The sequence below is a fragment of the Peromyscus eremicus genome, chromosome 8b, assembly GCF_949786415.1.
Source record: "Peromyscus eremicus chromosome 8b, PerEre_H2_v1, whole genome shotgun sequence".
NCBI classification, from domain to species: Eukaryota; Metazoa; Chordata; class Mammalia; order Rodentia; family Cricetidae; genus Peromyscus; species Peromyscus eremicus.
In genome coordinates this window covers 17,781,406-17,795,287 of record NC_081424.1, presented here as the reverse complement: position 1 = coordinate 17,795,287, position 13,882 = coordinate 17,781,406, and the positions used below count along the sequence as shown (strand labels likewise).

Here is a 13,882-nt window from a genome sequence, read left to right as displayed (position 1 = left end):
TCACATTGGGTGAGAGAAGTCCATGTACTAGAAACACCTGAATTCCACTAGTGTCATGTCATGATTCAGGATTTTAAATTCTGGAAATTGTTGATGTTTTTTGAATTCAGCTGTCCGTTCTTCTCGGCTGTGTATATGTGGCTTCATCTCAGCATCCCGTTCTTCTCCATATCCCTCTATTAAATGCCAGTCTGCTATTGAGAGGCGTGAGCTTAGTTACTCTTCAAGAATAACTGTTTCAGCTGCTGTTCCATTGCACATCAGAAGCCATCGGCCCACTGCCTGTTCAGCTGCCTTCCAAGAAAAGGGCACTGTACCTTTTCCAAATTGCAAAGGCCACTTCAGGGATGGTGCCATATTGTCCTGGCCTCAGAAGATACCTTTTGATAAAGCCATAACCACACTTGTTTTGACAAGAATCAGTAGTCCTTTGTTTCTTGTCCTGTCTGTCCTGTTCGTCAGCAGTTGATTCGAGGATATTTTGTTGTCCAGTGGCTAACTTTTGCCACAATGAAAGCTAACTCCATATGCAGTTTCTTCAATGCCCATATCTTCTCTGAAGTAGATTGGTACTGCCAGGAGCCGACATGTCTCATAGTCATAACAAAAAGAAAAATTTTCTAAGTTATTAAAACATTTTAAATGTCATATTCTGTAGATCTCTGAAGGGTTTGAAGATGACCTGTCTATCTAAAATATATCTGCTCAATATTGAAAACATATCTAATATGACTACAAGTTCTATTGTAATGTCTAACTACTAACTTTCATTTCTTTTTATCCTAATAGTTGGTAATAATAACATTCGAGGATCAGCAAATTGCATTACATTGTTAAATGAACGGTATAAGTACAGTATCTTGAACAAGATTAGAATTATATGTATGGCATTTTCTAACAGCATACCCACCTGTGCTAGCTTTGAGTTAACACTCCCTTTGCCCCTCCTCCACCTACACTTAAGCTTTTCTGCCCCCCATGTTCTCCCATTCACTTTAAAATCATGTGTGCTCAATCACCCCACCTTTGCCTCTCCTAGATGCCTCTGGTGACCACACACATGTGGTCATAATGCACCTGTATGAAAATTCGAAGCTAAAACCCACATAGAGAAAGAACATGCTTGTCATTCTGAACCCGAGTGTCCTCACTTAATATAATACATTCCAGTCCCATACATTCTATAAATGTCTTAATTTTAGTTTTCTTTATTGTTTACTTTGATAGAAATGAATCCCAAAGTTAGTTTGCTGTTGTCTGTCCTTCTTGTAGCTCTCACATGTATACTACTTGGCGAGACCCATTTTCACAATCTCTCTCACAGAGCACAACCAAGTGTATGACTGGGAAAATCAGATCGGAGCATTACACCTATCCTTAGGGGGCAGGGGGCCACAGGACAAATCATATATTAATGTTATATAAGGAAATCAGGTTAAAATAAACACGAAGATCAGCTTAAAGTAGAAATGAGTGTGTGGTTTGTGTGTGTGTGTGTGTGTGTGTGTGTGTGTGTGTGTGTGTGTATGTATTCATGCACATATATATAGAGGCCAAGTCTTCCTCTGTCACTCCTTACTTTCACTAAACTGGATTTTCATTGGTTCAACTAGGCTGGCTAACCTGTGAGCTTGCAGAATCTGCCTGTTTCAGCCTGCCAATGCTGGGTTTATAGGCACAAGTAGCCACGCCTGCCTTTTCAGGAGGATGCTGGGGATCTGAACTCAAGTCCTCTTGCTTTTACACTGTTATCCACTGAACCATCTCCCTAGATCCTAGAGATTTGTAGGAAGACATGAGACTCCATACAGGTGTTTTGGTAGCTGGGGTTGCTACTGTCTTCTGTTAGGATTTTCCCAAGTCTTTATTCAGTTGTCCAGCTGCCTCTGAAAGGACCTGGGTAGAGGTGTGGTCTGAGACACTGTTTACTTGTGTTGACTGGCAGCTGAGAAAATCTGACAAGATTGAAGAATGCTTCTTTCTCTCAATCCCAGCTCCAAATTCTATTCTAGCCAGCGTAACGATTCTTAGTAAAAAGTAGAAACATAACACTTGGGCATTATTTTGAACCAATTCTCTCCTCCCTGCTCTAGTGTCAGGGCAAACATGGGTCATTTACCTTCAGAAGCACCAAACTACATTTTTTCCCTTTTTAAGAGTGGGGTATTTTTGCATAAAAGAAAGGGCCCGGGAAACGCAAGGTGTACTCAGATGTCAAGAAGTGTTGAAGGATGCTGAGTTTCACAGTCTGAAAAAGAGCAAACCAGTGTCCAAGTGACAGTGGCCCACGGCTGTGCTTGCTCATGAGTGTCTGCCAGGCACTCAGCTCCTTCCTCGGTCAGGTCCTGGGTCTGATGTGGAGGGCCATTGACTAGCCAACAGCCTGTCAGCCTGGAGGAAGGTGTCACCTTTTCTGAGGTACCCCATGATGTCTTGAAGCTTTGTAGTGGTCTTGATGTGACCACCACACAGCCATGGTCAGGTATTGTTGTTCATTACAGTGCCACCTTTCCCTCACTACAATCACATAGATCTTTCCTGTTTCTCTCAGGGCTCTCTTACCTTGAAGCCCAAATTACCACCAAATTGACAACGTGCTATCGATTGCACATTCATAGTTGTTTGGTGTCTACTTCTAAAATTTTTCATCAACTATGTTGGAATGTATATGATAGATAAGGGGTGGGTGGGTGTTTGGAATCTGCAAATGTAGTTCTGTTCCCTACCATTTAGGTCAGATCGAAGAGCTTTATCAGTCCTTTTACTTTCATATTTCTATCCTGTAAAATGGCAACAAGTATCTAGTGACTATTTCATTGACTGTAGTTGAATTAAAATGATATAGACAGTGAAAACCATGCTGCAAACTGTGAACTTGCAAATGTAAGTTATTGGTCTGCCCCTAAGAAAGCCGTCAAATCCCAAAACCCAGTATTGCTGATTTCCCTGAGACCATGGTTTCATAGAACACAAATAGGTGTGGAACTACTTCACATGGTATAGAATTCCATCCCATATATCCACCTGTAAGAAGAGCCTGCAGTAATTACTTTTTATACAGTGCATTATAATGTGTTTTACGGTGCATATCATCTCTTTGATAGTCAAATTACTTTGTGAGGTAGGTATTACTATTGCCATTTCACAGATGTGAAAACTGAGCCACAGAGCAATAAAGTGGCTTGTCCAAGGCCACACAGCCAGTAATCAGGAGACTTGCAACTGAATCGGAGCCTCACCAACCATCCTAGGCTCTTTCAACCGTGCCACACTTGTCTTCAAAGTGCTTGCCCGTCTTCACTTTGCAGGACGGGTGCTCCAGAACCAATGGGACTAATTGTCTCAAGATGTAAGAAGCAAAGACTGTCTTCTCAACTGAATTTTCCATGTCTATTTCTGGAACAGCTTTGAACTCCCGCACCCTGCATCTGTCACGATGAGACTTATTTCAACTTTAAGTGTATGTACTTTTGCATAAATAAGGAGAGCCTCCAGTAGCTCAGGAACTATCAAAAGAAAGCTAAGGGCTTACTCTCTGTGCCAGAATCATTATACATTATTAAACTGCGGAGCACCCATTCTGAGCAATAGCTCTGTAAGAAAATATCATCTGCTTTATGACTCCTTAAAATTGCTGATTGCTGCTATGAAAACTTATCTTTTCAAAACAAGATGCTAGGTATATTTGAGTGCTATAAACACACACAGTGGGGGCAGGAAGTGTTCTGGGGACAATGTGAAACTCGTTTGTTGATCAGATTTAAACTCAGGATTTAGTGCCCAAAGATTGCTGATCCTGTCTCTGTAATTCATAGAACAATCAATACGGGAGTGAATAATGCTAACATTTAGATCTGTCTTGGATTGCGAAGGTTTCTGTTTGTGATTTTAAAACAATACCTTGGCATCCGAACAAAACACCACTCATCAACTCCCTGGGGCTAGAGAGTTTTTAGTGGCTTGGTGCTTTGGGTCTGACTTCACACACACTGTGAGCTTTTATGGGTCTATATTACAAGTGAGGCTGTTCCTTGAGCAGGTTACGAGGTACAAGACAGCGCTGCTGTTCCCGAATTTGGGTGGTTTTTTTTTTTTTGTTGTTGTTGTTGTTTATTTTTTCTCTTCCATTCAGCAGAGAGCAAAGGCAGTAGAGAAGACTCCTGCAACAAAGCAAGGAGGAACTTGCTAAGACAAAGGACTAGTGGACTGCTGGTGCATGTCTAAGTCACAGACCGAAGAAAAGAACTGAAGATCATTCCTCACATACCAAGAGAGATGTCTCGCCCTGCACACAAAAAGCCAGAGTATCACAAAATAGTAAGACCTTTTTTTTTTTTTTTTCAAAGAACCTTGCTTCTACTTCCCAGCCAATGTTTCCTTGAGGGATGCTTTATGTATTTTGGGAAATGATGCTAAAAGTAGAAGGTTTCAGTGAGGCAAAGACGGTGTTTAGTGTTTAGTGAATGACCCTGCTGGGAATAGTTACAAGTATCTTTTAATAGTGTAGTGGAATAATCAATTCTTTATACAGATTTTTAGGATCTTCTTTTCTGATGGATGACTTGAATACAGGTATCAAATATTCCTTTTGCCTCTAAGATAAAATATGGAAACATCAATCAATTCTTTGTATTGCATGTTATATTAAATAGCAAATGAAATGTGTGATCAATTATGTGTAAAATTAGGAAAAGACCATCAAAACACTAGGAATCCAAAGATTGTCATTAAAAATACATTCCCTAGTCTTCAATGTGTTCGTATTTGCTGTGCGCTGTTGTCTTTTTTACATCTTCCAAAGTTGCTTATTTCTAAAACTTTTTTTGGCACATTTAATTTGAAGCAATACTCCTTTTTAAAAAAAAAACTCCTCATTATAGCTTTAGTAATTCAGATATTACAGGTAGGAAAACTTACGGTTATGTTTAATGGTGTTTTAACTATTTCGAGGACGGGTGGGCGTTTAGTGTAATTAGGTGATTTCAGACCTGTGTTCTCAAGGATGCATTGACTAACTGGTGTGTACCACAGCTGGAAATGCCTACAAATAGTTCATCTGGCATTATGGAGTCTTGAACCACTTTCCTGTTGAGATATCAAATGACAAAAATGTATACTAGATAATTCATATTGTGCCTAACTCACTACACACACACACACACACACACACACACACACACACACACACACAGACACGCCCAGTAAACCTTTTAATACTGGCGTACCACTGGGAAAAATTACTGGAGTTCTATTTTTCACATGAAAATGATTGATTTTATTATTTTTAAAAACCAAAAGGAAATTCCTGTTATTATTTCTTGGGATCTGTAGTATGGACTTGAGACCTACAAAGATATACTAGATATGCTATTCACAGTACAACCTCTGGTCATGAAGCAACATAAAGACGTGGACCTTTATGGACAGTGTACTTGAAACTCGGGTGGAAGTGAACATGTTTCAAGACATATTAGTATGTGTCATGGGAAAGAGAACCTGAGACTCCAGGGCAGGAATCACCTTGGCACAATGCTCAGGCTGTGACAGACAGGAAGGACACAATTTCTTCTTTCTTCTCTGTACAAATTCTTATTTGTGTACAGTAGCAACAAACACATCCTTGTCTTCCTTTCTCTTCCGCTCCCTCTCCGCCTTTCCCTGTCCCCTCTCCACCCTCTTTCCTCTCTCTCTTTCTCTCTCCCTCCCTCCCTCTTCCCCTCCTCCCATAATCCTTTGTTTCTGTCTCCAGCATTGGTACATAGCAATGCTTAGATTTCTGCTGTTGGGCATAAGCTTTGCATATATACACAAGTATTTGTTGTAGTCTATGTTGAGCCTCTTGGCAAGTTTATATCACAAGAACAGGAATAAAAGTGAGTATTTGTAACCCTCAATGATAGGTTAACATTATTTTTGTTCAAATCTCTTGCTTATATCCCCTATTTCCTGGAAAAAGTATTAACATCTTATTTTCCTAGACATGAGGTGTGTGTATTATTATAATACCAATTAACATGCAATATAAATTAATTTATAATGTCTATTCCACATATACTGATGGCATTTTGTTTCTAGTTTTCACATAAATAGGTCCAGATGTACCAGCTAATATTTAGATTCTTTTAAAATGTATCAATAATAAATATTTTCACTTGACAAAGAGGCATGTTTGTCATGATATAAACCCACATAGATGTCCCCCAGGGGGGAACACTGAGGCATTGGGCTAATTTTGGAATTATTTGCATCAAAATTCATGGTGTTCTATAGACACTATTGGGTTGAATAAATAATTTTATTGTTTTTTAAAAGACATTCATATCCATCTTTTAAATATAAACCCATACATTATCAGGCCTCTGGTCCCCTACCGTATGAAGTTAAGACACTTGATGGTAGAGGTAAGGATGACCCTCCTTGCCTGAAATCCACATTGACCGCTCACGAAAATCTAGTAGTCTGAGTGAAACACGCTCATTTTCAATAGTGGTCCCACTTCCGCCTCCTCTTCCGTTTGTCCCTGCTCCCGCCACACATGTGCCTCAGTGACTGACTCTGTGTTAGAGTTGGAGCCTGGAGTCGGAGGGGCCCTTTGGGCCCCAGGTGGCTGGGCATGTTTCCCCATCCTCTGGGGCCTCCCTTGCTCTGTAGGGTGGACAGTGTAGAAGGCGTTCTCAACAGGCTCCCCTCCCGTTCACAGACAGCACTTCTCGGCGGGTACAAGACCGGCTTTCAGAAATAGGTTGACCAAGCTTAGCTTTCTGCTTCTTTTATTTTCATCTTCTCTGGACTCACTGAAGCATGACTGGACCTCAGTTTTCATTTTTGCTCGTAATTCACTCTAAAAAGTGGAACATAATTTGGAGTTCTATTTTTTAAAAGGTACTAACGTTTATATTTGGGTCCTCTAAAAAATCTCCTCTTTTCTCTAAGCAAAAAGCAAAAGCAGTTCCCACCAGCTTGCTGCTGTGGTTGGGATCATCCTGAAGCCCTCTTTGGTAGATCTGGGATTCAGATGAGGGCTACCCGGACTCACAATGAGTCTCACCAGTTATCCCTTCCAACTGAAACAGGCAGTGTAAAGCACAAGGCATTCCAGAATAATAATAATTGCACCAGAAATGAGTCGTTTAACAAAATCTTCCTGCATGAAAATACACATCAAGGTATGATAGACCAAATGTGTCGGGAGAGGTTCTCATGTGAGAAAACAGACTTCTCAGTTCTTCTCCCAGCCTAGCCATGTGTGAGAATAAATTTAAGTGGTGACTGGAGAGTACAAATTGTTGTAGTCATGGGAGAGATGAAGAAATGGTCTTTGGGTGTGATTAAAATAAATAACACAGCAATATACTGTCATAACTGCCTGTAACAAAACCGTGTGCCTTCCCCCTACAGAACAAAGACCTTTTTGTACTCACTTATGGAGCTCTGGTTGCCCAGCTATGCAAGGATTATGAAAAAGATGAAGATGTGAACAAATACTTGGATAAAATGTAAGTAGATGTCTCTTTGCTGTAGAATATCTATTGCGTGTTAATATCACCTGCGTTTTCCAGCTTCTAATGGCTTGCTCCACCTCCTCAGCTCCTCCTTGGCTTCGACGAACCACATCTAAAAGTGGGACATACATTCTTACAACTCAGCCTTTAAACAATAGGAAGGAACGCTTCCCTATTTCTATCAAATAGAAATTTTTCAGATTGGAAACGATATCTGCATTAGTCACATATGAGCAGCCGACGTGATGAAACCAATGTGTTCTCTTAGGAAGATGATGGATTATTCAATTGGATTTTTAATTTTCACAGTTCCTTACAATGAAAATGTTTGCTTACATAAGCGTAGGCCACCTATTGGGGCCTATGCAGCAAACAAGCAGACAAAAAACTAACAGTGGGAGTTAGATTGAAAGGGGGTGTCTTTTTCTTATATAGCTTTCAAGGCTTGAGTGCTTTTAAAAAGATTTCTAATATAAAACCCAATCTCTCCTTTTTAAGTAAAGCCCATTTTCCTGTTTTATTTCATTAGTGAAGATTCCTCCAGTTTATATTCAACCTTCTAGTTTCCCCCAAATAATTATATGATCACCAAATTATTGTAATATTACCACTATTTGTAACTTTTTCTTTCTTAGTGTTTTGCGAGCATGTATTTATTATGCATAAGAACGGGTTTTATTATGACACTTTCATACATGTTCACAGTGTATTGTGGTCATATTCAGTCTCTTTATCCTCTCACCCCCACTAATCCCCTTCCTCTCTCACCTAGACCTACTTCTTCCATGTCTTTATTATACCCGGTGGGTTTCACTGGGGCTGTTTACAGGGGAATGAGTGCCTTATCAGTGGCTATTCCACTGGACAAAAATGTCCCTCCTTCCTCCACTACTCATTGCCTGCATAAAAGCAGAAGGAAGGGACCCCAGGAGCCCCTCCCCCTTCCATAACAGACTGCTGGTTGGCCCACTGTTCTACAAACTGTGTGTGGGTAGTCACAGCTGCTGTGAGTGTGAATGTCAGCTCATGCCCGGATGTCAGCATTCCCTACCTCTCCCCAGCTCTTACATTCTTTCTGCACTTTCATCTTCAATATCCCCTAAGCCTTGAAAGGACTGATAGTGAGGCCCCAATTTTGGCAGGACATTCATTAGTTAATTATTTATTTTCAGTATTTTGAGTATTAAATGAGTCACTACTGACAACTTAAAAAAAAAAAAAAGCCTCCTTACCCAAACTGGGAGCAGCAGCATTATACTAGTCATACAGGTATAAACGTGGTTATTTATGAAGCGGTTTGATATGTTCACCATGCCCACTTGGCAAAGCGACCACAGTAGCTTTTCTGCTCGGGTCTAGGACCTCTCCAGCCACAGGCTTTTGACTGGGTTTACAGTCTTAAACATGACTTCCTTCCCATGGAGAGGTCATCAGATCCAGTCTGAAAGTGGTTATCACATAACAGACTTGCCATTATGGCACCAGTGCGTTCACCTTGCCTGGCTGGTCAGTATTGTTGTACCCAGGACCCACAGCTGAGTAAGACTGCTAGTGATAATTCTCCCAGCAGCCTGCATAACACCTGGTACTGTAACGGTGGCCAGGAGGAAGGAAGCTTCTAGCCCAGTTTTGGCTTGATTTATCTATGTCTTGCAACTAAGATGCGTGGTGTTTTCACCAATAATTCCTGACTAGGATATCTTAGCTTTGATGGAAAACCTACAGCAATTACTTGTATTGTTTTAGGATGTCAGAGATCTCTATGACCCACAGCTCATAGAGAGGGAGCCCAAATTTGGCTATTTTTGTTTCATAACCTATGGCTTCTGGGAACAGTTTTATCCATGCACATAGGGTACAGTCTTTAAAACTTGTTTTTTAAATATTTATGTATTTAGGGGTGTGTGTGTGCGTGCACACGCGCATGCATGCATGCACCTGACACAGCATGAATGTGGAGATCAGAAGACAACTCTGGGGAATTATTTCACTTCTTCCACGTTATGGGCCCTGGGAATTGAACGTAGATCATCATCCCTGTGCCCTGCCTGTTAACAGCAACCTCTGCCTGTTAAGCTGTCTTGCCAATTCTCCACCTTCATTTCTTATTTATTTTCTTTAGACAAACTCTCTCACTGAACACAGAGCTCACTGATTGTCAAAAATGGCTGGCCAGCAAGCTCCTCCCATCCCATAGTGGTAGAGTTACAGAGTTAACTGTGGTAGAGTTACATGCCACTACGCCTAGCTTTTACATATGATTTTCAGATGTGTTACATTTGTTTATGCTGTGGAATATTTGTTTAATGATACAAAGATGTGTTGCATTCCTTTATGCTGCATTTGTTTAACTCTGTGAAACTGTTTTACTTTGCCTGCCTAAAACACCTGGTGGTCTAATAAAGAGGGAGCAGCCAGTAGCTAGGCAGGAGAAAGGATAGGCGGGGCTGGCAGGCAGAGAGAATATATAGAGGGAGAAATCTGGGAGGAGCAGGAAGAAAGAACAAGAGAACAAGGAGATGAGGACTCTAGGGGCCAGCCAGCCACGGAGTAAGTGTGAAAGTAAGATATACAGAAGTAAGAAAAGGAAAAAGCCCAGAGGCAAAAGGTAGATGGGATAATTTAAGAAAGACTGGCAAGAAACAAGCCAAGCTAAGGCCAGTCATTCATAAGTAAGAATAAGCCTTCGTGTGTGATTTATTTGGGAGCTAGGTGGCAGGCCCCCCAAGAGAGCCAAAGAGCAAAGAGCCAAAAGAGTAAAGAAAAAAAAAAACCAACAACATTTTGGTGCCCAGCGTGGGGCTAGAGTAAAAGAAAATCTAAAAACACGTATGTGCTGGGGATTGAGCTCCAGCCTTCACGCTTACACACAACAGGCATTTTATTGGCTGAGCCATCACCCCAGCCAGTCCATAACTTTATTATTTGACTGGCTTATCAAGTACCAGATTTCCTTGTAGCTTTTTCAGGCACCATGAGCTTTTTGGTTCACCTCTATCACCCCTTCTCTCCCCAACTGACCTTCCCACCTAAAATGTTCTAGCGCTAGAGGATTTTTTTGTTTTAACCTGTTAATGATGGACTCTGAAAAGAGCTATCACCAAGTAATTACTGGGAAATACAGGAGGATTATAAGATTTATTCAGGCAGGGCAAAGGGGAAATTGAGCCTAGGTTTTTAAGAGTATTAAAAAGGGTCCATATGTTTTTTTCAGAAAAATACATAGTAAGTCAATACCAAGGAAAGCTTGGGGGGGGATTAAATTCTTATTTTCTTCCATTTCCATGTATTTATACTCTTCTTTTGGGGAAGTTCTTTCAGTTTAATACACGTAGTTCTGTTGCATTTCTTGATAGTTGTATTTGCAAAGACACAAACTTCCAGACAGCACCTACAGCCTCGTCTCTTTCTTCCGCAGCTGGACTGATACTGTTGGTTATGCTTAGGACACACACATCCGATGTAGCATTTCCAGGACCTACTCCAATTTATTTGACATATGTTGATAATTTTGTATTATTTTGTCGAATGCTGTAGAGGACAGAGAAATTCCCCTATATGATTAAAAAAGTACACTTGGTGAACCGACCTTAACAGATGTGAGTGTACTAGTAGGCAAAGAATAGAGTTTGAGATGCTGTACCAAGGCCTTGCTTAAGAAAAAAATGTTTCACATTTGCTTGTCTTGAATATCTTCTGAGAGCATTTCACATTTTAGATTTCACATATAAATATGAACTTTGTAGAAACATATCCTTTGGTAGAAACCAAATATACACATACAAATACATACATACTATATATGTACAGTATGCACACTGCTCATTACATTCTTTTCATCCCTGTCCCCCATGGCTGAGCCTATATAGACATAAAGATAAATAACAGATATTGGACTGTTTGAAGGCCCCCACTCAACTGTCCTTTGGAGAAAACTCTTACCTCTTTGGCATAGCCTTGAATGACTGAGCTCTCTCTCTCTCCCGCACAGATGCCCTGCTCTTAATAAATAGAATATCTCAGTAGAGCTGGTGAATTATTAAAGACTCTGACCTCAAAGCCATTTTCCCATAACTGCCAAGCTACCTGACATCTTCCCACTTGCGTTTCAAGGCACAAATATTGCCTTGGAAAACTCCAGTGCTGATTTTCATGGGTTTTCTGTTGCTCTGTCCAAGTGGTTTCACTTGTCTGTGAAAGTAAAGGCCATTTTGTTTTGGCTGGTGGTTAGGGAAAAGAATATTCCTTTTTGCTCCTAGTTTAAGGTCTTATTTCTGTAACTGGCTTAGAAGTTCTTTTAAGACGGAGACTCTGGCATCTCTTGGTGTCCTTCTTAGAAATGTAAGTTTCTCAGGCTATCTTGTTCAAGGAGGCTGCTGGGCCACCTCAGCCACTTACTCAGTTATGACACCTCCATAAATGGCCTTCTCAATAGTACGTCGGTTACTGCTACAGGTAGTTGATTGGGAGGAGTTGGTGAGTGAGCTACGTGCCCTTCCTGTACCCATCATTCCAGTTTCTATGGAGTGAAAAATGTGTCTTCTGAAGCTGCTTGCCCACCTCTACACACACACACACACACACACACACACACACACACACGTGGAAATGAGGGGGGATGGAAAGAGAAGGAGGTAAACATAAGAAACTTCAACGCTGAAGCTTTCACTGACAATAAAAGAATCTTTCTCTGCTCTCTTCCCCTCTTCCTTGCACAGCTCTTCCTGTAAAGGCTGCTTCTCCGACACGTACACTAAGACAGGCCCGAGTATCCAGGTGCCACACCGAAAGCAGAAAAGTTAGCAAGCATCTTTCCCCATTTCACAATAGTTAACAATGAGAAACATTAGGCTGCAGGCAACCGCCCTTCTCTGAATTTACAGTCAAGTTTGGGCCAGTCTCAACTCCAGGCAGATTCCTCTCCTTGCAGAGACTAATTCATATTTCCTAGATATGCTGGCCTCTGCTCCTGTGGTCTGTGGAACAGACACAAAACCCGTTACCTAAGACAATTTGACCTGTTACATTGGGCTTAGTTTGTTATCTACTATGCAAATCATACTTTCCTTCATCCACAGGGGTTATGGAATTGGAACACGGCTGGTGGAAGATTTTTTGGCTCGATCCTGTGTGAGAAGATGCCATAGTTATTCAGAAATCATAGACATAATTGCCCAGGTAAATGCATTTCTGGCTCTGTCAATGTGTCTTGAAAACATGTCAAGCATGAGGGTACACAGCTACAGTCCATATAATACTACCATTTGGGAGGGTGAGGCAAGAGGATTGTGAGTTCCAGGTCTGTCTGGGCTAAATAGTAAGTTCCAGGCCAGCCTAAACTAAGTTTTTGAGATTCTGTCTCAAAAATAAGACAAACAACAAAACAACTTGAGTTCTTTCTGAGTTTGGTAGTTTTCAGTTTTGACTAGACAGGTTCCATCTACATATGTTGTTAGGGGATTATGATTGAAAAGCTTTGTCTTCTTCTTCTTCTTTTTTTTTTCAAGACAGGGTTTCTCTGGACAGCCTTGGCTGTCCTGGAACTCATTCTGTAGACCAGGCTGGCCTTGAACTCACAGAGATCCACCTGCCTCTGGCTTCTGAGTGCTGGGATTAAAGGCGTGTGCCACTAGCACCAGCTTAAACTTTTTATTTTCATACATACTCTTATGAACTGAAGACAAAACTTCCAAACTGACTTCATGGTGTGTGTGTGTGTGTGTGTGTGTGTGTGTGTGTGTGTGTGTGTGTGTGTCAGTGTGGTAGTGCATTACAGGGGACTGGGAAGATGGCTTAGCTGGCGATGTATCTATTAGATAGGCATGAGGGCCCAAGTTCAGATCCCCAGCAGGGTTACAGTCGGAAAGTTCTTGGATGACCTCAGAGTGACAGTCAAGAGCAGTCCCTTGTAGAAATCTGCAGAAAGAAGTCTCCAATGGGAACGACATCTCTGGCAGGTTTTGAAGGCTGGTGGTTTTGGAGGCTGGAAGCAGCTGCGGAGACACAGTCTTTATGCAGCCAAAATGTCTTGGAAGCTGTGACAGGAACAATTCTCTCAGTCTGCAGCCACAGGTCAAGTACCGGAGGACGGAGTCATGGGAGCCTGAGCAGACCTCTTGTGCCTCTTAGGAATAGTGAAGGAAGAGATAAGCCAGACAATGAGAGGTCAGATCCTAAAGTTTCAGGCCTCTTCCTCTGAAGAGAGCAGGCCAGGCCTCCAGCCCAGCCTCCTGGGCTCTGAAGTTTTCCTCTCTGCCTCCTCCTACTGGTCTGAGGTGGTTCAGGTGCTGAAGCCCCAGAGGACCTGAATTTCTAGGGGACAAGCTAGGCCTTCTCTGATAGTGTGAACGTGGGTATGAAGGAAGGGTGGAAAAAAATGA

At 41.4% G+C, this 13,882-nt stretch overlaps 1 protein-coding gene across 1 annotated transcript in view; it reads left to right on the top strand.

Annotated features, from left to right (window-relative positions):
* Positions 1 to 4,275: 4,275 nt before the first annotated feature.
* Positions 4,276 to 13,882, top strand: part of Trappc3l (trafficking protein particle complex subunit 3L) — a 48,226-nt gene continuing 38,619 nt past the window's right edge. Inside the window, exons 1-3 of the mRNA XM_059272977.1 lie at positions 4,276 to 4,317; positions 7,399 to 7,496; positions 12,581 to 12,680. Coding sequence (XP_059128960.1) covers positions 4,276 to 4,317; positions 7,399 to 7,496; positions 12,581 to 12,680 — 240 coding nt within the window. The remainder of the gene's footprint in view (positions 4,318 to 7,398; positions 7,497 to 12,580; positions 12,681 to 13,882) is intronic.